The 25,088-nt window shown below is 51.1% G+C and overlaps 1 protein-coding gene across 2 annotated transcripts in view; it reads left to right on the forward strand.

The window, feature by feature from the left end:
• PPARGC1B (PPARG coactivator 1 beta) overlaps positions 1-23,717 on the forward strand; it is a gene marked incomplete at both ends in the record, with an annotated part of 122,673 nt that extends 98,956 nt beyond the window's left edge. Inside the window, 10 exons of one of the 2 annotated variants that reach the window (XM_080698490.1) lie at positions 906-1,118; positions 4,892-5,008; positions 6,746-7,898; positions 8,826-8,862; positions 9,434-9,498; positions 11,803-12,610; positions 15,611-15,686; positions 17,755-17,876; positions 22,484-22,638; positions 23,617-23,717. In XM_080698490.1, the coding sequence (XP_080554616.1) occupies positions 906-1,118; positions 4,892-5,008; positions 6,746-7,898; positions 8,826-8,862; positions 9,434-9,498; positions 11,803-12,610; positions 15,611-15,686; positions 17,755-17,876; positions 22,484-22,638; positions 23,617-23,717 (2,847 nt within the window). The remainder of the gene's footprint in view (positions 1-905; positions 1,119-4,891; positions 5,009-6,745; positions 7,899-8,825; positions 8,863-9,433; positions 9,499-11,802; positions 12,611-15,610; positions 15,687-17,754; positions 17,877-22,483; positions 22,639-23,616) is intronic. The other variant, XM_080698491.1, reaches the window with a different exon arrangement.
• Between the last annotated feature and the right edge of the window lie 1,371 nt (positions 23,718-25,088).

Here is a 25,088-nt window from a genome sequence, read left to right on the forward strand (position 1 = left end):
CCCCCACTCCAACATCCTTTTATTATTTTTCCCCAGCCTCTCTCACTCTCCAAAAAGATCCTGCTTATTTTCTTGTTTGGCTCCACTCTGTTGGGGAGTGAGCTTTGGGAGGGCAGGAGGTATGGGTCTTGACATGCAGTATTGCCAGTGTCTAGCACAAAGCCAGGTGTGTGTAGGGAGGGAGGGGAGAGAGGGATTGTGACCACCACACCACCATCGCCATTGTCACTGGGATTCAGTAGTCATCACCAGGGTCTTGTTCTCTAAGCATCTTACCTTAAAGTAACTAACTCATCTAGTCCTCAGCAAGAACCACATGGAGGAGGTGCTGTCTGTTGCCCCATTTGACAGGCGAGAGGGGCCCATAGTTGGCTAGCATGGGCTCTGGGATTCACCCCTGCTCCAGGGCCTGAGCTCCTGACCACCACACCTCCTGCCCTCCGGTGTGAGAGAGGACAGTGAGCCCTGGGTTACCACAGGAAAAACTGGTTCCTGCTTTATTACTGCTCTGGTTATCATTGTCACAGTTGAGCCTTAGAGCTTCCAGCCTCCACATCCTGTCTGGCCCCAGGGTCCCAGGGGCTGGGGCCTGCAATGGGGTACTGCTTCCCATCCTGTAGAGCAGCCCCAATGCTCGGTGCAGGAGGCAGGTGTCACCCAAGTGGTCAGCCTTCTGCTCCAGTTCCACACAGATGGGCAGCAGAGTAATGAACTAGAGCCTGGGCAGGCCCTTCTACCTGCTGCCAGCTCATGAAATCCTGTATCTGCCATCCCAGGAATCCTGAGCAGATCTGATGGGGTGCAGGGAGGGGATGGCTTGGCGGGAGGTGAATGGTGGTCCAGCAGGTGGCAGGAGAGGTTCCACTCTGCAGGCAGCTGAGTCCCTCTGTGCTACCTGCCTTCAGATCGACAGTGAGCATGAGGCCCTGCTGGCGGCACTCACCAAGACCCTGGACGACATCCCTGAAGATGACGTGGGGCTGGCCGCCTTCCCGGCCCTGGACGGGGGAGACGCGTCATCCTGCACCTCGGCTTCGCCCGGCCCCTTGTCTGCACCCCCCAGCCCCACCCTGGAGAGCCCCCCGGCCCCAGCCTCGGAGGTGGACGAGCTCTCACTGGTGAGAACCTATGCTCAGCTAAGGCTTTAGCAGCCTGGGATCGGGTGTCTGCCTGTGGGGTGGGGTGGGGGTGCAAAGCCATCAGCTCCGTCCCTGCTACACCTGGTATGCCCCAACTGCAGGGTCTCTGGCAGAGCGCCTGGCCTGGAGGCGGGCCTCACCTTTCCCACCTGGACAGTTGTCCTGGGCTTCATCTACATTCTGTAGGGATTTCAAAGACTGACCTTCAGCATGTGTTAAATCCTTGAAATTACAAGCAAACATTTCCCTAAAGATTATATACGCACGGCAAACATCCAAGCAGGAAATGTGGACAGTTAAAAGCAAAACCTCCTCAGCCCTCTCACGGTCGCGCTTTCCTTCCCCAGGGGTAACCATGGTTACTGATCTGTTATGTGACTTTCCTTGTCACCTGTTTTTTTCACTACAAAAGGGAGGCTGTGTACCACGCCATTCTGCACCTTGCTTTCTCACTTACTGTGTATCTTGGAGAGTCTTCCGAATGATGTGTGGAACTGAGCCTTCTTGTTGGCTGCGTAGTGTTCCTGGGTCAGGATATATATCACCTGTTTAACCACTCCACTGCTGGTAGTTATTGATATGGTTTCACCCCCTTCACTGTCACAGACAATGCTGTGGTCACTCTCCACCTACGGGCCTTTGCCCCATGTAAATGGATACATTCCTAAGACATGGAATTCCTGGGGTCTATGGTTTTTCAGGTTAGACAGATCCTTTCAAATTATTCTCCAGAGAAGTCATGCCAATTTAGACTCCCACCCGCACAAGTTAAATGCCTTCCGTGTGAGTGCATGTGGAACGTGGGACTCTGCTGTGGAAAGGACCGCTTTCTGGGGAGAAGATGTGAGCTCTGATCAGATAGTCCAGGATCTGGACCTCACAAGGTACTGCAGGCAGCACGTGCACTCTGGCTGAGAATGCCCAAAGCCCAGCTCGGTGTGGCCTGCCTCAGTCTCCTCCCTCACCTGAGATCTGTAGCCTCAGGGCTGGTGAGACTCAGCTAGGAAATCAGAGCCTGGGAGTGTTCTTAGGTCCTGGAGAGCTGGAGCTGGAGAGGCTCTGGGTGACCAGCAGGCCCAACTCTAGGGAAACTGAGGCTTGGGGTACGGTGGGCCACTCCCATGGTCACATAGCTAGCTGGTATGCCAGCAAAAACTAGAACCTGTTTTTTTTTTTTTTTGGTGGTACTGGGGGTTGAACCCAGAGTCATTCTACCTCTGAGATATATCCTTAGCCCTATTATATTTTTATTTTCAAGGTCTCGCTAAGTTACTGAGAGTCTCCCTACTTGCTGAGGCTGTCCTCAGACTTGCTATCTTCCTGTCTCAGCCTCCCAAGTACTAAGATTACAAATGCACCCCCACTCCTGGCTTCCCAGTTCTTTAGTTGTTGTTTGAAATAGAGTCTCGCTAGATTACTGAGGCTGGTCTCCAACCTGCAATCCTCCTGTCTCAGTCTCTCATATACTGGGATTACAGACATGTGCTGCCACAGCCAGCAGAACCCAGGTCTTCTGACTCATGCTTGGGGCCCTTTGGCTTTTCTTCCACTGCCTTCAAGGTCCCCAAAGAAGTAGGAAACATTTAGTAAGCACGTACTATGTGCTGGTACAAAGTATGTCCACTCTCACATCTTGGCTCCTGATAATAGGGTCCTGCTTCCTTACAGACTGGAGTCAGACCACCTGAGTTTGAAGCCCAGCCCTGCCCCACAGCCTCTCTGACTCAGTCTCCTGGCCTATGGGGTATGGGCACTAGTGCCCATCTGAAAAGAAGCACGGAATACTTGGGGAGCACTTAGCACAGTGGCACACAGGCTTGCCCATAAACAATAGCTCACCCATACTCCTGGCACAGCCCTTAATAGTAGTAACAAGAATTCTCAGTGCCATTTCTGCACCCAGATTCTGCAGAAGGAACAAACCTTCCAGAGGAAAGAGCGACCCCTGCTGGTCAAAGTTTATTTCCCTCCCTTCACTCTGTTTCTTGAGTGCCTCTGTTTAAGGTATCACACTAGGCTCCCAGGAAGCTGACCCTCTGTCTAGGCTCCCAGCATACCTACAATTTTAGAAAGGCCCTGAGAAGTCACCCAGACCCTGGGTCTTGTCAGAGATTCCAGAGAAGCCCCTGTGGACTTGGAAGGACCCACATCCTCTACATTTCTGGGCTTTTGCCTGAGGTCACCAGCTTTTTTTTTTTTTTTTTTTTTTTTTTTTGGTGCATTATAGTCATACATCATATTGGGGTAAAAACTTGTGTGAACATACATGTACACATCACCCATTTAGCCCCTACCCAATTCCCATCCCATTCCCTCCCCATCCCACCTTCCCTTGCTTGGCTTAGTGGTTGACTTCAATATGTGTAAGTACATTGTATGTTTTAGAGAATTTCCTTCTTCCTCCCTCCCATCCAGCAGCTTCTGTTGTATTCTGAGAGTCAAACAAAGGTTCAGGTCCAGTCATTTTGTCTCCCTGCCTCTTATTATGCCATCTGAGAAGGACATGACTTGCCCACAGTCTCACTGAGTTGGGCCGAGCTAGGCTAGAACCAGGTCTCTTTCCTCCAGACCAAAGGTCAGAGAATCACAGCACGTGGGTTAGTTGGGGTGTAGGAAGGTGGTGGGACTCTTCTGCACCTCAGGTGAGAATGTGTGGCCTCGTGCTCCCCACTGGGTGCATACCCTAGGAATCATGGCGTTTGTTCTCACACTTGGTCACGGTGGATCCCGGGTGGATACGCCAGGTGTGTTCAGCTTCTGCTCTCAGCTTAGATGAGTGTGAACCTGGAACCTGCCCAAGGGCACAGAAACAGGAGTTTCAACCACTTTTATAGAAAAAAATAGCTGGAAGAAGAAAAGGCCTAATGAGCTAAAGTAGAGCATTAATGTACAAAAGCCACCAGGTAGGTTAGAGGTAACATGTATTTATTCTTGTTTGACCAATGCCTCTTATGATAGTAAGAAAATAGCTACTGCCGGTTGTGTCTGGGAGGGAGAAAGGAATCTTGGGGCAGGATGGAGATTTGCTTTTTTTTTTGGTACTGGGAATTGAACCCAGGGGCAAGCTACACCCCCAGCCCTTTTTTTTTTTTTTTTAATTTTGCAACAAGTCTTACTAAATTGCTAAGGCTATCTTTGAACCTGTGATCTCAGCCTTCCAAGTACTAGGATTACAGGCTGGCACCACTGTATCCGGCTGAGACTTGCTTTTAATTGCCCACCCTTTATAGTTTGCAGCGTGTGTGTGTGTGTGTGTGTGTGTGTGTGTGTGTGTGTAACGTTTCTAAGTATTACTTGTTTGAAAAAACTAGTTCAAATTATGTAAGATAGTATGAATGAACAAAATGGAAATCAGCTGGAACCTCACACCAGAGAACCATTTTGGTGCCCAACTTCCCAGTGTGTGTGTGTGTGTGTGTGTGTGTGTGTGTGTGTGTGTGTGTGTGTACTATGAGACAGAGTATCCTGATAATACAGCAGAATGGGTAGGCGTTACCCAAGACCTGTTTGGGTCTCTCAAAGTTGCAGCTCTACTCTTGGGTTATTGAGTCTGGAAAGGGCCTACCTGTTAGTAGGGTACTTGTGTTTGGGACCATTAATCAATCTCCTTTCTGTACTTGAGATACTATGAGTCTCACTGTAGGCCATGATGTTCTATCCCCACACTTGGGGCAGACTCAGGGCTACCTGTGTGCTCATCTGTGTCTCTGATCACAGCTCACCCCCAGCCTTTCTCCTCTGCCTCTCCTTAGCTGCAGAAGCTCCTCCTGGCTACATCCTCCCCGACATCAAGCTCTGATCTCCAGAAGGAGGGGACTGCCTGGCACCAAGCCAGCCTCAGGTCCCGGAGTCAGCGGCCTTGTGTCAAGGTATTCTGTGCGTGTCCAGCGTCTGCAGGCTCCCCGGTGGCCTCTCAGGGGTCTGGGAGGCAGGTCCAGTCCTCCACAGCTGCGCCCATTGCTCCTCACACAGCCTGTAGAGTGGTGTCCGGGCTCTGCTTCTTGACACCCAGACTCGTTTGGGATTCTGGAAAGAGCTTGGGCCATTTTCTGCACTTCCAGCTGTTAGACGCTAACACAGGTGGGAGAAGGAGGAGGAAGGTGTGTCCTGCCTGCCGGGCCCCTCATCTCGTGAGGTTACAGTGAAACGGGATCCACGCTGGTTGTAGAGGTGGCCGTCAGTAAAGCTCTGGGATTCTTTTCTGTGGGGCCGTGGGAGACTCTGGAGCTCTGAACCCCAAGGGTGGCTTTGAAGCACATCCCCTTTCCTTCTCAGGCCCCATTTTCCAAGCCTAACAAGGAGGGGTTAAGTGGCGGGTTCCTGCTCCTCCCTGCCTGCCCAGCCCTGCACACTCCTCCAGGGGATGCTTGTGCAGATTCCACACCCTGGACCAGCTTGCTGAGCCTTGGGGGATGGGCCTGTCCCTGAGTTCCCTCCCACTTTGTCCTGGCTCACGGCCTAAAGCAAAGGTTGCCATCTCCTGTCCTGTTCCATCAAGGGATAGCAGCCTTTGCACCCAACTTTTTACTCTCTCTGAGACTAGGAGATTCCCCAGAGAAGTGGGAGACACCCGGCAGTGTTGTTGGCCCCCAGCAACATGATATGTGGCACTGGAGGGGAAGTGGATGGTTACTTGGGGCAGATAAGACCTGAGAGATATCAGTGGGGGCCAGATTACAGAGGGCCTCAGATACGCACCCAAGGCACTTCCCTTCTACCATGAATTTTCTCTTTTTAGAACAACCGTTTTGAAATGCCACTTACACATTGTAAAAAGCCACCTTTTGTTTGGTTCTTGGGCTGGGGTCTCACCGTGTTGCCCAGACTGGTCTTGAACTGCTGGGTGCAAGTGATCCTTCTGCCTCAGCCTCCCCACTGTTTGAGAATACAGATGCATCACTTAGCCCAGCTAAAAGCCTTTTTTTTTTTTTTTTGGTGGTGGTACTGGGGTTCCTGGAAACCCTTCTACCTCCGGCCCACACTCCCAGACCTTTTTTATATTTTTTATTTATTTGGAAACAGGGTCTCAAGCCAGCGAGGCTGACTAGGAACCTGTGTGATCCTCCTGTCTCAGTCTCCCAAGCGCAGGGATTACAAGTGTGCGCCACCACGCCCGGCTAAAAGCCATTTTTTTTAAAGTACAATTCCATGACTTTTAGTACCTTTACAGAGTCATGAGCCATGACCACAATCCAATTTTAGAACATGCCCGTCATCCCAGAAGGATCCCTGGTGCCCCATTTACAGTGAATCCTTCCCACGCCCAAACCCAGGCAGCCAACAAATAACTTCTTGCTCCTGTTACTGACGGGTGTGGAACAGGGGCGTGGGGTGGGCAGAGAGGGCCGCTGGCAGTGCTTCTGGAAGGGTCTGCAGTTTTCACACCAGGAGACCAACTGTTAGGAGGCTGGTAATTCCTTCATTCCTCAGCAACTGAGCACAGCCAGTGCCAGGCTCTGAGCAGGGGCCGAGGTTGAAGTGAAGTAAACCTGGCTATCCCCATGATTCAGGTGAGACACTTTGGGTTGGTCAGTGGCCACGAGGCTGGGGCAGAGGGAGGAGCGGTGTGCCCCTCCCTCCTCACTCTGGCCTCTTTCCCTCTCTAGACGGACAGCACCCAGGACAAGAAGGCCCCCGTACTACAGTCTCAGAGCCGGAGCTGTACAGAACTGCATAAGCACCTCACCTCTGTGCCGTCCTGCCCACGGGTGAAGGCCTACTCCCCAAATAGGGGCCTGCAGCCGCCGCGACCCCCGAGTCCCCAGCTCCTTCCCAAGAAGAATGAGGAGCCGAGGGAGGACTACCTGAGCCCCCAGCCGGCTCCAGCCTCTCCCCGAGACGCCCCGGCCCCGGGTGGAGCCAGCCCCAGCACCCAGATTCCCCAGGAAGACGCACGGGCGATGGTGCAGCTCATTCATTACATGCATACCTACTGCCTCCCCCAGAGGAAGCTGCCCCCACAAGCCCCGGAGCCAACCCCCCAGCCCTGCAGCAGCCCCACCAGGCAGCCCCGAGCCCGGCCCCGGCACCCCTCCAAAGACTCCTGGGCAGAGTTCTCCATCTTGAGGGAACTTCTGGCTCAAGATATCTCCTGCGATGTCAGCAAGCCCTACCGCCTGTCCACACCGGTCTATGCCTCCCTCACACCACGGCCGAGGCCCAGGCCTCCCAAGGACAGCCAGGCCACCCCCGCCCACCCTTCCCCGGCAGAGGAGGTGAGGATCGCAGCTTCACCCAAGAGCACCGGGCCCAGACCAAGCCTGCGCCCACTACGCCTGGAGGTGAGGGGGGGTGCCAGCCGGTCCACCAGGCTGCAGCAGGAAGAGGAAGAGGAGGAGGAGGAAGAGGAAGAGGAGGAGGAGGAAGAAGAAAAAGAGGAAGAAGAAGAGGAGGAAGAGGAGGAGTGGGGCAGGAAGAGGCCGGGCCGAAGCCTGCCATGGACCAGGCTGGGGAAGAAGCTGGAGAGCTCCGTGTGCCCCGTGCGGCGCTCGCGGAGACTGAACCCTGAGCTGGGCCCCTGGCTGACATTCACTGATGAGTTGCTGGTCCCCTCGGAGCCCCAAGGTGCTCTGCCCCCACTGTGTCTGGCCCCCAAGGCCTATGACACACAAGGGGAGCTGGGCAGCCCGGTGGACGAGGACAGTGGCCGAGACCAGCAGCTCCTGCGGGGATCCCAGATTCCTGCCTTGGAGAGTCCCTGTGAGAGTGGGTGTGGGGACACAGACGAGGACCCCAGCTGCCTGCAGCTCCCTGCCAGAGGTAGTCAGAGGTGGTGGTCTGCAAGAGAGGGCAGGGGTGGGGTAGCATGCCTCACTGCACTGGGAGCCAGACACCCTCTGTTCAAGCCCCTGAGCCCAGGTGCTGCGCGAGGGCGGGCAGGTCCCTTTGCCACCTTTCTTCCCACTTCCCTTAACAATGAGCCATTGGGGCCGGTCTTCAGGAAAACACCAGCACAACTCTTGAGTTTTTCATCATGAGGCATGAGGCACTGCTTCATGAACAAGGAGCCAGATGCCTGTTTTCATGGGGCTTGTGTGTCAGTGAGAGGAAAGGCAATGAAAAGTAAACAGAAAAGGAAGATAATTACAGATCGTGGTAGAGGCCCTCAAGAAGACACTGGGGAGGAGGTGACAGATATGAGTCTGTAAGTTCAGCTCCATAATGACGGTGACTTTGAAATGCAGGTGATAGTGCTGCTGATAATGATAGTCGTCTATTGTGTACTTTCTGTGCCAGCAGGGCACTGGTCCAAGGTTAAACACAGATCATCCCCCTCTGACTCCTCACAAGAAACCCACATGCTAGGCACTGCAGTCATCTCCAATTTAAGACACAAAACGGAAGCTCAAAGCTGTTTCGTGGTGGGCCCTACGCAGGACTCCATCCAGAACCCACATCTGTGGGGCGGGGAGTCAGAGCTCTTGGCCACTGTACTACACTCTGGCCAGACGGGTCTACCCTCATACCCCTCTGCTCTTTTCTGCAAAGTTCAGATCCCCTTGCTGAGACGTCAGGACACAAGGTGGATATAAGTTGTTCCTTAAAAGTGGCCAAAGTGTCTGGGTCACCTTGCCCAGAGTGTATCTGCGCTCGGTACCCCTCGAAGTTTAAGGTCTCTGGAGAGAAAACATCTCCTCATAATACTATGTTAGGGAATCTTATTTTTCTTTTTTGTCTTCTTTTCAGACTCTCCCAGGTGCCTCATGCTGGCCTTGTCACAAAGGTAGATTTTTAGAAATTATTGGTATATTACTATGTGAGGTTTTGCTGTGTTGGATTTGTGTGTTGTGGAGGGGTTCATTAGCCGCAGAGCCAGCCCTGGCCCCAACTGCTTCCCTGGTTACCATCTGAGGCCCCCAGGAGTTGGGATCCTCAGAAGAGAGTTTACCTTGGGAGCTGGCCTCTGCAGCCCAGAGCAAGACAGAGAAAGAGGCCATTTCACGAACTGCCCTCTCCAGGACCCATATGAGGTTCTCTTCTCTACGTGGAGAAGCCAGGAGTGCCCCATTACTTGGGGCAAGTTCTGTGCCCCCTCTGGACCTCAATTGTCCCATCTGTATAGTCAAGAGGCTGACAACTTTGTCCCCTCAAAGGAACCTTGCTTGTGTCTCATACAAACTGGACAACTTGAATTCCTCTGAAAGTCAGGTCCCCTAACAAATCCTCCCCAGGCCCTGTTTCCATGGCAGCAGAACCAGGGTCTGCCGCCGTGTCCCCGTGCCCCCTGGGATGCTGGCGGCAGTAGGTGTCTACACTCACTGGTCTTTTCTTTCTGTCCTCCCTGCCCCCACCAGCGACCCTCCTTTTGGCAAGAAGAGCTTTGAGCAGACTTTGACAGTGGAGCTCTGTGGCACAGCAGGTGAGTGGGGTGCATCCCCCATGCTCTCAGCTCCCCAGCGAGCCCTCTGTCTCCACCCCGCGGGCTGCGCTGGGCACTGAGCTATACAGCACGGTGTTGTAAGGAGGTGGGTCAGGGCATTGGGCCAGCCGTTCTGCTGCCAGTGATCAGCACATGTGGTGAACGTGATCTTTACTATTAATCTCACTAATTATATTTATTGGAAGAACAGAATTACGAGGACTTCTACCACATGCATTCATTTCTACTATCCAACTATCAATAAGCCGAGATATAGCTACTTGCCTATGAGCAGGGGCATAATTACTGGCTTTTGTTGTAAAACTGAAGCATTCCTAGCCCACTCTTTGCCCCAAGGAACCCCTGTCCCACTAATGCCATTATTAGTGGTTACTGAAATCATCAGTCTGTTTATTCAACTTCTAGCATTAACAGTTCAACCAACAGCCAATATTAATTATAGCAGGACACCTACTCACGTACCTCCCTGGAGAACACTGGTCCTAACATCAATTGGCCCTCCTATACCATAATCACATTTATTATTCTCTTACCCCAAATCCTAGAATTTGCTGTTGCCCTAATTTAAGCCTACGTATTTTTCCTTTTAGTAAGCCTATACTTAACACTCACACCTAATGACCCACAAAACCTATGCTTTTTTTTATTTTTTTATTTTTTTACTGGGGATTGAACTCAGGGCCATTTTTTGAGCTACATCTCCAGCCCTATTTTATTTTTTCTTTTGAAACATGGTCTCACTAAGTTACTGAAGGCTGCACTAAGTTGCTAAGGAGACTGTCCTCAAACCTGCCATCCTCCTATCTCACCCTCCCAGGTAATGAGATCACAGGTGTGCTTCACACCTGGATTAAACCCACACTTAATCATATAATTAACTCAAGTCCTTGGCCACTAACAGGAGCCCTACTGACACTTCACTGACATCTGGATTAGTAATATGATCCCACTTCAACTCTTCCAACCTAATGCAAACAAGGCTTCATAACTAACTGATGATGTGTCAATGGTGGTGTGAAATGTGCCTACACTATTTGTGAAGGCATTTTTCAAGATCACTGTGCAACAGCTGCTTATAAGTAATTACACTATGGAATAATCCTATTCATCATCTGAAATTTCCTTCTTTGCAAGATTTGTTTGAGCTTTTTATCATTCAAGCCTTACACCTACCCCTAGACTAAGAGAATGTTGACCCTCTCTCCCTAGAAAGGAATCAACCCATGTAATCCCCCTAAGAAATCTTCTCCTCCTCCTCCTCCTCCTCCTCCTCCTCCTCCTCCTCCTCTTGTAGTACTGGGGATTGAGTTCAGGGGCATTCTACCTCTAAGTTACACTCACAGCTCTATTTTATTTTTTATTTGGAACTAGGGTCTCACTAATTTGCAGAAAGCCTTACTAAGTTGCTAAAACTAGCTGTGAACCTGTTATCCTCCTGTCTCAGCTTCCCAAGTACTGGAATTGCAAGCATGTGTTACCACACCTGGCTAAAATCCCTCTTAACATTACTGAAAGGCATTTCTTCCCCAGAGGAGCCCAGAGTCTCCTGGGGGACAGACTCACACCCTGATGAGCGCTGTTTGATGGGCACTCATTTCAAAGTATGAGCAGGAGTTGGGGGAGCAGAAGAGGGTCAGGGGCGGGCAGGAGTGTGGTCTGGGCAGACTGCAGGGCACGCAGCACCTGAAGTGTGTAAGCTGGACTCAAAGGATGAACAGATATTGGAAAGACACAGGGGAAGAGTGTGCCTGGTAGCAGACTCGGGAAAAGGTATAGCAGAGCAGAGGTACAGGGTGTATTGGAGACACTGGCCACCCAGTCTTCACCCTGTGCAGACTTCAGGAGCTCCATACAAGGAGACATGGCGTATTTGCAAGTTCCTGTGATGCACTGGGGAGAATTAAGGCAAAGGTCAGGCACAGAGCACCAAGAGCATTATGGTCGAATCCAGGTGGGCAGCTTTATCCGTGGTGTCTGTCCCTTTCCGTACTGGGAGAGCTCTTTGAATGATGGGATATGATAGAACAGGAAGAGCTGTCTGATGTCCTGGAGGCGTCAGCTGCTGTTACTCATCCATAGAGTGGGTAGTAAATGCAGCTCCTCGCATGCCAACTCCAAAGAATTGAAGCATCAGGACGGCGATCGGTTGGTGATGCCTGCTACCCATCCGTTGGGGGAGTGGAGGCCTGCAGCCACTTCCTTGCCATCCCAAATTCAGGTCTTAGTGGCTCTTGGAGAAGAGCTCTGCCGTTACCTCACATGCTTCTCTTCTTGCCTGGGCAGGACTCACCCCACCCACCACACCCCCATATAAGCCTGCAGAGGAGGACCCCTTCAAGCCGGACATCAAGCACAGCCTGGGCCAAGACATAGCTCCCAGCCTCCCCTCCCCGGAGGCTCTCCAGCTCCCAGCCGCCCCAGGTGCTGCCCACAAGCTGCCCAAGAAGCACCCAGAGCGCAGTGAGCTCCTGTCCCACCTGCGGCACGCCACAGCCCAGCCGGCCTCCCAGGCTGGCCAGAAGCGCCCCTTCTCCTGTTCCTTTGGAGACCACGACTACTGCCAGGTGCTCAGGCCAGAGGGTGCCCTGCAGAGGAAGGTGCTGAGGTCCTGGGAGCCATCCAGGGTCCACGTTGAGAACTGTCCCCAGCAAGGTGCCTCCTCAGGGGCTGAGCCGCAGGCTCCTGGGAGGGAGGAAGACCATAGCTGTGATGCCGGCACCCCGCCCAAGGACAGCGTGCAGCTGAGAGACCATGAGATCCGCGCCAGCCTCACCAAGCACTTTGGGCTGCTGGAGAGCGCCCTGGAGGACGAAGACCTGGCCTCGTGCAAGAGCCCAGAATATGACACCGTCTTTGAGGACAGCAGCAGCAGCAGCGGTGAGAGCAGCTTCCTCCTGGAGGAGGAAGAAGAAGAGAGATTGGAAGAGGATGACGACGAAGAGAACTCAGGGGTCAGCCCCCCTTGCTCTGACCACTGCCCCTACCAGAGCCCGCCCAGCAAAACCAGTCGGCAGCTCTGTTCTCGCAGCCGCTCGAGCTCTGGTTCCTCATCCTGCCGCTCCTGGTCACCAGCCACCAGAAGGAACCTCAGGTTTGCTTGGGTGGCCAGAGGAGGGGGGTGGACAGCTAAAGATTCCCATCCATCTCCGAGATGCCAGGGGCGTGGGAAGCCCTAGGAAAACGGCTTCAAGCCTGGGGCTACCGTGTCCTGGTGGAGGCTCTGAGAGACACTCCTTCAGTGAGTGCGGGCAAGCAGGACCTGGTGTGTGGCAGTCCAGAGTTTTCCAAACCTCCTGGCCTTGGGGGAACAAGGAAAACCCACTTCCTGGCCTTTATGGTCATGCCTTTCAATGAACTTGCTCCCGATTCTCTGGTTTCTGCTTTTTTATGTTCTGTCAATTAGATAGATTTTTATGCAAATACAGACCCACACAGTTAGCTTAAAACTTAGCTGAGGTTAGCATGTAAAAGAAGGATTAGCATAATTCTAGTCTGTGTTCTAAAAAAATGTCTGGATTAAAGCGGTGGTGACATTTATTCTCATTTCTTGGTCCTGACGAATTGTGTGGCGCTTCGTGACTTCCAGCCGCAGGCCGCCCCCCAAGAGCCCAGGGGAGGAAGCTTGCAGCATGAGCCTGTTTACTCATGCTATCTTTGCGCACTGAACCAGAAGAGAGAAGGAGCCAGTCCAAAAGCCAGCTGGGAAGCTAGGCAGAAAGCGCCAGGGCTTGGCAGACTTGGGGGAACTGGTTGCTTCTCTGATCACAGCAGGACTTGATTCATCCTGGACCTGGAGGTGGCTGGGGGGTGGGTGCAGCTCCCAGCCCTGTGTCTGAGTGGCCACTAGATGGTGCCCTTGGGCCCAGAGCAGAGCTGCAGAATCACCTGAACTGCTGGTCAAGGAGCTGCTGGAGGAAGGGCGTCCAGTGTCTGATTCCGTAAGCTTAGATAAGTTGCATTTCTAACAAGTTTCCCGGTGATGGTGACGGTGCCACAGCACCGTACTCTGAGACCAGAATTCAGGTCCTATAGAAGTACCTTTCCTTAGAAGAATTCAGCTTTATATTTGCATATCTGTACTAAGGGCTCTTAGCTGAACATTCTGTGAAAGCAAAGGCCCCTCTTACCATTCAGCTGTGCATAAACATCAGTTTGGGGGGGGGCTCATGGTCTCCCCACAAACCAATGTTAAGCCGTAAATAATGGAAACGATCAGCAGCAATTTCTCTAACTAGCCTCTCTCCGTGACGAGCCAGGGGCCGTCAGTCGGCCATCTTCTGGCAGGCCTCTCTGAGCCTCTTTCTGGCTGTGTTTTGTTCTTCCAAGGGTAGCGCTTGCCTTGCAGCCCTTGAACCATGGTCAGGGTTCAGTGTTAGCCTCGCTTTGCTGTGAGTTAAACTTGCTTTCCACACGAAGCAGCCTCGTTGGCGAAGGTTTACTTGGAAAATTTCCAAAGTTCTGATGTTGAAGCCTGCTCCAGGGCCAGAGCGGGAGCTCCCCGGCCTCACCGTGTCTGATTGGAGCAGGCCGCACTTTCAGGCTTGCTTCTCAGGAGTTGAGACCCTCACTAGAACCTTCATGGTCTCTCCTTGTCTTGCTTTGGGGCCAGGTGCAGACCTGGCCTTTTCTGCTCGCTCGGAAGAACAAGTGGATATCTTGGTCTCTGCTTAACTGTCCAGCAGGACTGAGTACCTGTATATCCTGGTAAACTGGTATTCAGCCTCTTCCAGACCCATTTTCTTTGCCTCTCCTAAGCCTCCATCGATAGCATGCTGAGGCTGGTTTAATAGCTGAACTCCACAGTGTTTTCCAGTCCCTCTCAGCCCTTCAGACAGGGAAGGTCAACCCATTCTGTTGCAAATGAGTGATGACCCTGTTTTTCTAGGGCACTTGAAAGTCTGCGTGTCACTCCTCCTCCTGTCCCCTGTCGGAGCCTCACCATTGCACTTGGAAGATGCATCTGCTTCTTATTCCCATTTTACAAATAAGGAAGCTGAGGCCCAGGGAAATTAAATAGAAAAACCGAGCAAGTAGCTATTCAGTAATACCTGAGCCAAGTATTTATGTGCATTTTCTGGTGTAATCCTCACAAATGGCCAAGAAGGAGGTGAATGTGGCTTAATATGTTACCTATTTTGTAGGTGTAATCCCAGCATTCGGGAGGCTGAGACAGGAGGATCTCAGTTCTCTGGCAGCCTCAGCTACAACTTAGTGAGGCCCTTTGCAACTCAGTGAGACCCTGTTTCAAAATAAAGAATCAAAAATAGGGCTGGGGGTGTAGCTCAGATGTAGAATGCCCCTGGGTTCCATCCTCAGTACCAAAAAGAAGGAAGGAAGGAAGGAAGGAAGGAAGGAAAGGAAAGAAAGAAAGAAAGAAAGAAAGAAAGAAAGAAAACTGAGTGGACTTATGGAACTGGCCCAAGGTCACTCAGCAGGGAGCAGGTGGGGCTAGGATTTAAACCCTGGGTTTGGCTGGACCCTGCGTTTTTATCCTGTGCTGTGTATTGCAAAGACTGGAAGACTGAGGATGGTATGCACACAGGGCAGGCAGGCTGCTGCGTATGGCAACGGGGAGCCCGCTGGAGCGCTGCAGGATGACAAGCCTCTGAGCCTGGCCAGACTCCTGGAGCTGGGAAGGGCAGAGGCTGTTCCTGGCTATTCCTGGCTGAGCGGTTCTAAAGCCAGAAGACCTGCTTCTGGCTCTGACTTCCCCCCACTCTAGCGTTAGGCAGATCCCACCTTGAACTTGAGCCTCAGGTTTTTCTTCTGGAAAAATGGAGAAACAGCCTCACAGTTGGTTTTGTGTTGTTGTTTTGTTTGGGGCCTTTTCTACCCTTAATGGTAGAGAAAGGCAAGGCCCAGAGGGTTGGGTCATAATTAGCAACTTGATGGTTCCCAGGCATCTAGGCCTGTTTGTCAGCAGAAGGCACGTGTCCCAGTGTGGAGACCACACCACCTTGGGCTGTCATTGCCAGGGAAATTGAGCCCTCTGCCCTCCACAAGCAAGCCCTTGCCTCCCAGAGCAGGTCTGCCCCTTCCTCCTCACTCCCTCTCCAAAGTGAATGCCTCTGCTTTGCTTGTTCACTGACAGATGTGAAAGCAGAGGGCCCTGTTCAGATGGAACCCCAAGTGTCCGGCATACCAGGAAGCGGCGGGAAAAGGCCATTGTAAGTGATCTGGGGCCCTGGGGCTGAAGTGAATGGGGTGAGCAGGGATGTCAGAGTTCTGAGCCCCTCAGCCTTTAGCTCCTGCCTAGTGAATAAGGGACTGTGGCCTAGAGAATACAATTATATCTCTCATTTGAAAATTGTCAGGCTGGCCCGGCGTGGTGGCGCAGGCTTATAATCCCCACGCTTGGAGGTGGAGACAAGAGGATTGCGCAGGTTTGAAGTCAGCCTCGCTGGCTTAAGAGACCCTGTTTTCAAATAAAAATAATATAAAACATAGGTCTGGGAGTGTAGCCCAGGGGTAGAAGGAACCCCAGTACCACCAAAAAAAAAGAAAAGAAAATCGCCAGGGTCACCAAAGGCCATCAAAGGTGACGACCAGTTACAGTTAGCCAACACACTAGCCATGAATTTTGCACTTGGTAGTTTAGATCTCAGCCTGGGGATCTTGGGAGGGCCAAGAGGGTAGGCAGAGGAGAAGGGGAGCAAAGCCAGGCCGCCAGCTCACAAGCTACCCTGCCACCGCCCTCGATGTAACCTTGGGCAGGTCACCTGCTTCCCTGAGCCTCAGTTTACCTCTCTGTAGACAAGGGAATTAATTGGGCCTTGTGCTTCCTCAGGGACCCTAGCTTTGTGGGGTCCTTGCAAAGCTACCCACAGAGAACACCTCTCAGGAACCTGCAGTGGGGAGCTGGGGCAGCCAGCCAGGTCACCTCCCTAGAGAAGAGGGAGGGAAAGCAGGACAGAAGCATAAGAGAAAGAACAGCATCCACTGAATGCCGTGCTTCAGGGAGCCGAGGTGATCGGAAGGGAGGTGTGCCCCAGGGTGTGCGGCTGTCTGCACGCAGGCACCTCACTCCACGCCGAACACAGAGCATCCCCTGGAGGCCGGGTGTGACTGCTCAGCAGTTTGGCCAGCCTAGCATAACCCTAGGCTTTAGACAATAACAAAGGACAGGATAGAGGAGGTCCCCACTCCCATGGTTGGGAGAGAAGGGAGAGAAGACAGTAAGCTTGTAAATAAAGCACAAACAATGGCACTAAGGACTTGGATAGCACTGTGAAAGTAATAACATTTTGACTAACATGTCTGGAATGTACAGTCCTGGTCGGGTGTATTTACATAGGTGGTTGGGGAGAGGTGTGGGCAGAGCTCATCCTAAAGGGCATGAAAAAGGGTCACCAGGAAAATGCAGGGACAGTGTTTGGGATGGGGCAGAAAGGGGCTTTGTGAACTCAAGAGGCTGCCAGGAGACTGAAAGAAGGTCTTTCTCTATTGAGATGAACCCAGATATGTCATGGCGTGATGCATGTAGTTCCTGTGACCATGGATGCTGTCCTGTGTGGAACCTGGGCCTGAGTTTTCTTCCTTGCCCTCTGTGGTCACAGGTGGGGTGGCTGGAGCACCTCTGGCTGTAGCCTGTTCCCAAAGAAATACAGTGAGTTTGAAAAACACACTGTTGGTCTTGCCCATGAAAGCACAGTGTCCAAGAGTGTCTTCAACTGGATGAAATTATAAATCCGACTGGGAAGGAGGCCGCAGCCTGGCTCCCCCAATCAGCTCCCTCTGGGCGCCCACCTACATAGCTCTGGGTTCTCCCAGAGGGATTCTCTCTGTCAGTGTTATGCTGTGGCTTCAGATACCTGGCCCTGGGAAACCAAAGGTAACTGTGGCTCCGTAGCCCCGATGCCACCTGTCTCAAGGCCTCTCCTTCCTTCCACGCTGAGCCCACAACCTGGCTCCCAGTGCTTCCTCAGCAACTTGAGGTTCTTCCCCAGCACCTCCCCACTCAGACTCAAAATGCAAGCGCAGGAGCTACTCTACTAACTTGCAGGTAGAGCGCAGGACAGGCCCCTCCAGGGCAGCTCAGTCCCCTCCTGTAAGCACTTGCTTTCTTTAGGGGCCACTTCCCCCAGCACTCGGCGGCCCTGCTCCAACAAGGGCAGGTTCTCAGAATGGAGGTTGTCATTGTCCTTTCTGTGACTCCCGCTGCTCAGCCAGGTCTGGACAGGGATGAGGACTCCGCGGGAGCGATGACAGGTCCCTGTCTGTCTCCTTCTTGAGCAGGGCGAAGGTCGTGTGGTGTACATTCGAAATCTTTCCAGGGACATGAGCTCCTGGGAGCTGAAGAAGCGCTTCGAGGTGTTTGGCGAGATTGTTGAGTGCCAGGTGCTGACGAGGAGTAAGAGGTAAGTGGAGCCGGGGCAGACACAGGTCCCCATCTAGGGCCTGGTGCATGAAAGATGCCCGAGAAGATCTGTGGAACAGATGTGATGGAATCCACAGTCAAGACCTGGACAGCCAGGCCCAGGAGCAGGACCTGAGTCATGCAACCAAGAGTGGCAACAGACATGGCTGCTGGGTGACCGCAGGCCAGGCTCCGCACTGTCCATTACTTAAACTTTCAGCACTCCCTTAACATAAGCATTCTTATTCTTGTGGGGGGGGTCTGGGGGGGTACTGGGAATGGATCATTGTTTTACCTCTGAGCTATACCCCAGCCCTATTTATTTTTTATTTTGAAACAGGGTCTCACTAAGTTGCTAAGGGTCTCACTAAGTTGCCGAAGCTGGCCTCAAACCTGCAGCCCTCCTATCTCAGCTTCCCAAATACTGGGATTACAGGCAGGCACCACCACGCCCGGCCGACTTTTAGTCTTCCTGTTGTTCTCCTTCCTGGGGGAGCTCAAACACGTTTTAACTGAGCAGCTCCTCCAGTTAAAACTGGAGCCCGCCTCTGCTTCAGGGCGTTTGCTTGGAGATACTGTGGTACAGCAGGTAGGCTTGGGCAGCTGGAAGACATGCTTACCCCGGGACCTCTGCGCCACGTCTCCAGGCTGCTCACTTCCTTCCCGCCCCCTGCAGCAGCCCATCCTGGGCCTCCATCCTGCTGGGCAGCCCTGGCTTTTCCTTGCTTTTCTGGGAGCCACTGATTAATCTGTCAGGGGACCTGCAAAAGAACAGGTTGCCTAGGAATGTACATTTGAGATGTCAAAACTTTTATTAGTTTGGAAGTATTCCTAAGCTATCTCCCTTTACACCTGCAAACTACATTATTAGGGCTTTTAAATTGTTATTTAATAATAACAAAAGCTTCTGCAAGAAAATAGTTTCTCGTGTAATAGTCATTATACACTTTATACCCAATAGGATAATTTCTATCAAGAACCCAGAAAATGAGTGCTGAGGGGAATGTGGAGGAACTGGGACCTTGAGTTATGCTGGTGAAAATGTAAAGTGGTGCAACTGATATGGAAAGCATGGCCGCTCCTAAATCATTAAACACAGGCCGGGTGCGCTGGTGCATGCCTGTAATCGCCTGTAATCGCGGTACTTGGGAGGCTAAGACAGGAGAGTCGTAGGTTTGAGGCCAGCCGCAGCAACTGGACAAGTCCCTCAGCAACTTAGCAAGCCCCTGTTTCAAAATTAAAAAATAAAAGGGCTTGAGAGTATAGCTCAGAGGTAGAGTGCTCCTGTGTATAATTCCCAATACCCAGAAACAAAAAATAAAAATATAAAAGGGCTGAGAGTATACCTCAGAGGTAGAATGCTCGTGGGTTCAATCCCCAGTACCAAAAAGAAAGAAAGAAAAATGTATACATATACCATATGTTCTGGTAATTCTACTTATGGGTGTATATTCCAAAAGAACAGAAAATAGAGCCAGGCGTGGTGGCACATAGTTGTAATCCCAGTGCTTGGGAGGTTGAGGCAGGAGGATTGCAGGTTTGTGACCAGCCTCAGCAACCTCATGAGATCCTCCACAACTTGGTGAGACTGTTTCAAAATAAAAAATAAAACATTCTCAGAAGTAGAATGCCTCTGAGTTCAGTTCCCAGTGTTTAAAAACAAAAGAATTGAAAATAGAATCCCACAGGCATACTGGCTCACCCATGTTCATAACAACATTATTCACAATGGCCAGTAGTGGAGCCATAGTATAACAACAGCCATGCTGTTGCCAAACAACAGCAGAGACAACCCAAACCTCTATTGATGGATGGATAGATAGGTAAGATGTGCTGTATACATACAATAGAAGATTATACAATGCCAAGAAAAAAAGAAAATTCTGATATATGCCATGACATAAATAAATATTTGGACATCATTAAAGATATCATGCTAAGAATAAACTAGTCACAAAAAGACAAATACTGTATGATTCCACATACACAATGTATCAAAAGTGGTCAAATTCATAGAGAAAGGAAGTAGAATGATGGTTACCAGAGATGTGGTAGAGGAAGGGAGGTATTCGTTTAATAGCTGTAGGGTTCTGGTTGTGTAAGATGAAGTGTCTGGAGATCCGTGGTTCAGTGATGAGAATATGCTAACACAACTCAGTTGTACAGTTAAAGCCAGTAAAGGTTAGTCTAGCATTGCTGGGCCCGAGGTGCATGCCCATAACCCCTATACTTGCAGGCTGAGGCAGGAGGACCACAGGTGCAAAGCCAGCTCATAGTATTTTAGCAAGACCCTGTTTTGAAATAAAAATTAAAAAGAACAAAGGTGTAAGTCAGAGGGAGAACTCCCTTTGACTCAATCCCCAGTACCACACACACACACACACACACACACACACACACACACACACAAAATGGGACTAAGGATGGGGGTGTAACTCAGAGATAGAATGGCCCTGGACTCAATCTCCAGTACAACACACACACACACACACACACACACACACACACACACACACACACTGGGGCTAAAGATGTAGCGCAGTGGTAGATCATTAGCTTACACAAGGCTCTGGGTTCAATTGCCAATACTGGGAGGGGGATAAAAATGATAAAGATGTTAAATTTCATGTTAATTTTGTGTGTGTGTGTGTGTGTGTGTGTGTGTGTGTGTGTGTGCTCGCGTGTGCGTGTGTGTTTTAGTGGGAATTGAACTCAGGAGCCTTTGATACATATCCATTCCTTTTTTTTTTTTTTTTTTTGCAGATCTGGGGATGGAACCCAAGGGCATTCGACCTCCAAGCTATACCCCCTGCCATATTTTTTATTCTTTATTTTGAAACAGGGTCTCACTAAGTTGCAGAGGGCCTCACTAAGTAGCTGAGGTTGTCTGCAAACCGCAATCCTCTGGTTTCAGCCTCCCGAATGCTGGGATTACAAACGTGCGCCACCACAACCAGCTCCTATTTTATTTTTTATTTTGAAACGGGGCCTCACTAAGTTCCTCCGACTGGCTGCAGCCTGCAATCCTCCCTGTCTCAGCCTCCCAAGTACCATAAATATAGGTGTGTACCACCGCACCTGACTCTTGCCACATTTTTAAAAGAGAGTTATTACAAAATTGGACTTATTAAAGATCTGAAAAGCCAGACATGTTGACACACACCTGTAATCTCAGTACTGGGAAGGCTGAGACAGGAGAATTGCAGGTTTATAGCCAACCTCAAAAACTTAGTGAGACACTGTTCCAAAATAAAAATAGGGCGGAGACTGTATAACTCAGAGGTAGAATGCCCCTGGGTTCAATCCCCAGTATCCCCCAACACCCCCCGCCAAGAATCTGTAATGTTTTCAGAATAGAAAGTAGTCTTGGACATACCACAAGTTTCAGACATTTAAAGAGACGGGAGAATTCCAACTTTTCTGTGTTTAGAGAAGTATCAGGAAATGTGTATTAGTACCCACTGTTGTAAACCTGTGCTAAGCAGTCAGGAGTGACCCTTTGTCTCAGCCCCTGAGAGTTTGTATAGCAAAATGATACATCAACTAGGCTTCTGTCTTCTTGTATGTGGAACTGAAATGTCAAGGTAGAGATGGCTCAGGATCCCCCTCGCCTCGCGTCCTTCTTAGGCAGGCTTTCCTCTTGGTTGCAAAGCAGCTGCCTGCATGTCTAAGCTCACCTTTCCAGCTTAGAGACCCCAGGGGTGGCAGGAGTCACCTTCACAGTTCCAGAAAAGACCTAGGATGAACCCTTTAGGAGTTGGCTTCGGGTGGCAGGCTCATCCTTTTGTTTTAATTTTATTTTATTGGTACTGGGGATTGAAACCAGTAGCATTCTATTTCTGAGCTACACCTACAGTTCTATTTTTTTTTTTTTTTTGAGACAGTGTCTTGCTAAGTTGATGAAACTATCATCAAATGTGAGATCATCCTGCCTCAGCTTCCCAGGTACTGGGATTACAGGCATGTGTTACCATGCCTGGTGTAGGCTCATTCTTGAATAAATGAAGGTGTCCAAGGAGGGCCACGTGTCATTTGATTTATTCTGACACCTGGACCCTGGTTGACCCTGAGTGCTATCTGTAAAGGAAGGGGAGAGGATGCTGAGCAGGCAGACGAAGGACAGATGTATACAGAACACCAGCAACGTCGGGGGAGGAGAAGGCTAGGTTAGCAGCCGTGGCAGTGGCAGACAAGTCTGGCTCAGAAGAGTGCCAGGAATGGCGCGGTAATGCAGGTGGGGAGCACACATGGCGAAAGCAAGGAGCTGGGAATGCAGGGAGGGGCAGTGTTAGGAGCATGGGCTTTCTCACGTCAGGGAGCCTGGGTTTCAATCCCTACTTGCTACTTGCCTTTGGGTAGATTCTGAACCCCCAAAGTCTGTTTCTTCCTGGTGAGGCATGGGGTCCAGCACCTGCAGGCATTTAGCAATCACCTGCTCATAATATCACCTGGCAGAAGTCAGCCTAGCCAATGTCACCATCTCTGATTGGGGGCCGTGTGACATGGGTACCGCATTGTTGTAACTCTGTGCTGCTCCTCTCAGAATGGACAGTCTGGCTGCATCCACCAGGCTTGCCTAGAACACTGTCCCCTTGTCCTCTCCCGCAGAGGCAAGAAGCACGGCGTCATCACCTACCGGTGTTCTGAGCACGCAGCCCTCTCCCTGAGGAACGGTGCCACCCTGAGGAAGTGCGACGAGCCCTCCTTCCAGCTCAGCTATGGGGGGCTCCGGCCCTTCTGCTGGCCCAGATACACTGACTATGGTGAGTACCCAGCCACATCTAGAAAGATCCCGAGCCCCGATGTGCCTATTGGTTCAATGCTGCAGCCACTCAAGCTTGTCCTGTCCTGTGACACCTCCCGTGGCCCTTGGGAGGTTCTGCCTTGTTCACAGCTGATGATGGGACACTGCTGTCCTGACTCTGGGACCTCACAGGGCCAGGAAGGGACATTCCCCGGTGACCCCAATGAGGCAACAGCTTTGTCCACAAATGAGCCATAGTATAACAAAACTGTCCTCATGTCCTGGCCATTTGGGGACAAGTTGGAGAAGGACAAAGTACAATGTAGCAAAGAATTATTTGTAGGTGGCCTCAGGCTTGAGTATCAGGAGACCTAGGTGGGGCCCGGGACAGGTGGAGCTCTTCCTGGCTCCATGTCCACTCATGGGACTCAGTTTCCCTATCTATACAAGATAGGAATTTCAGTTAATTTGTTTTGTTTTGTTTTTCTTTTTGTGTGTGTGGTACTGGGTATTGAACCCGGGGGCATTCTACCTCTACATCCTCAGCCCTATTTTGTTTTTATTTGGAAACAGGGTCTTGCTAAATTAATGAGAATCTCACTACTTGCTGAGACTGTCCTCGAACCTGCGATCCTCCCATCTCAGCATCCCAAGTACTGAGATTACAAGCATGTGCCGCCACACCCCACTAGGAATTCCAGTTTTGCCAGCCTTCCCTTACGTGATTGGCAATAGGTTACTAATGGGCGAGAAGCTGTTGGGACTCCGGGATGTCATAGCTGGAAAGCAGTTCTGGGGAGCTCTAGTTTGACTCCCCTTGCTCTACAAAGAGGACTAATGAGGCCCTGAGAGAAATGTCGCAGCAGGTGGCAGTGGACTTATCTTTGCTCTCTGATGCTCTGAACCACATCACTCCCGGGGCCCACCCTTAGTGGAAGCTCTGCTGGTCCTCTGGCCTGTGTGAGGCACTCACTCTCCGCCTCTCCCTGACCCCCAGATTGCAATCCAGAAGAGGCCCTTCCAGCGTCCGCGAAAAGCAAGTATGAAGCCATGGATTTTGACAGCTTACTGAAGGAGGCCCAACAGAGCCTGCATTGATAACAGCCTTAACCTTCGAGGAATACCTCAATACCTCAGACAGGCCCTTCCACTATGTTTACGTTTTAAAAAGAATTAAGTATAAGAGAAGGAGAAAGTGCGCGCGTGTGAGAGAGAACACACGTGAGAGAGACTTGAAACTGCTGTCCTTTTAAAAAAAAACCGAATCGATGTTTACATTGCACAAAGCTGCTTCTGTCTGTGAGTTCCCATGGTGTTGGTGTTCCACTGCCACATTAGTGTCCTTGCTTCCCACGGGTCATCCTGGGTGAGCCTGAAGTGCTGGGTCAGTGCCCCCGCCCCCGCTGCCCGACCGACTTCCTCTCGTAGATTTGCAGCTGCGTTCACCATACCATCTCTTGTCCGTAGTGTGTGATGATGAAATTGTCACTTGTGAATAGAATCAGGATTATAAACTCATTTCTAATTGAAGAAAAAAAAAGTATATCCTTAAAATAATGTATTTATGGCTCAGATGTCCTGTGCCTGGGATTATTGTATCGCTTCCTTGATTTTTAACTATGCACTGTCGTGAGGTGTTTGCCACTGAGCAGCTGTGCTCCCCTGGCCAGATTGCCCTGGAGGTGCTGGATGGTGGGTAGGCTGGTCCCGGGAGACACGGCCTGCAGCCACAGCTACGAGCAGCGGGGAGAGGTGTCCAGGCCTTTTTTACTGAGTCCTGCCCTGTCACTTATTTTGAGCCAGCTTGAGTCAAATAGCAACAAGAGCCCCCATCTCATGCCCAGCTAACGCAAGAAGCATGTGCCCGTCTGTGAGCACTCAGACCCTTCCAGGCCTAATGAAGAAAGCAGGTAAGCTGCATCATGCCTCTTCTCCAGGAGAAATAGGCAGTGACTTGCCTGAGGTCCCATAGCCAGCAAGAAGACAGAGCGGGGACCCATACCAGGCCTTCTGGTTCCTGTTTCCAGCTGCTCGGGCTAAGATGCAAAGCTCAGGGAGTGGTAATGGTGAGTTTGGCTAATTTGGGCCGCAGACTAGAAGCATGAAGGCTTGTCTGGGAGCTAAGGCAATAGCTGAATCGCCAGCATTAGAAACTCCAGTTCTAGAGTGGGCTTGAGCATGGTTTCAGCTTTGATCCTGTGTGATCCCTTGGCTTGCCTCCACCTGGAGACATACCATAAGGGCTTTGAGATGACCTGGCGCTGATGCAGACAAACGGTCCAGGAGCAGCCATTCTCTAGGGCCAGCTGCAAACCTGTCTCCCTTCTTTACCTCTTCCTCATTTGTAATGTTTGATGGAGTGGGGTAGGGGAGCTAGGAGAGGATGCAAGGGTTGGGGTTGAATAAGACAATCTCCAAGCTCCTTTCCAACATAAAAAGCATTCTAATTGGGCTCTGCTTCAAAATTTG

Source organism: Muscardinus avellanarius (genome assembly GCF_963383645.1).
Source record: "Muscardinus avellanarius genome assembly, chromosome: 7".
Lineage (NCBI taxonomy): Eukaryota > Metazoa > Chordata > Mammalia > Rodentia > Gliridae > Muscardinus > Muscardinus avellanarius.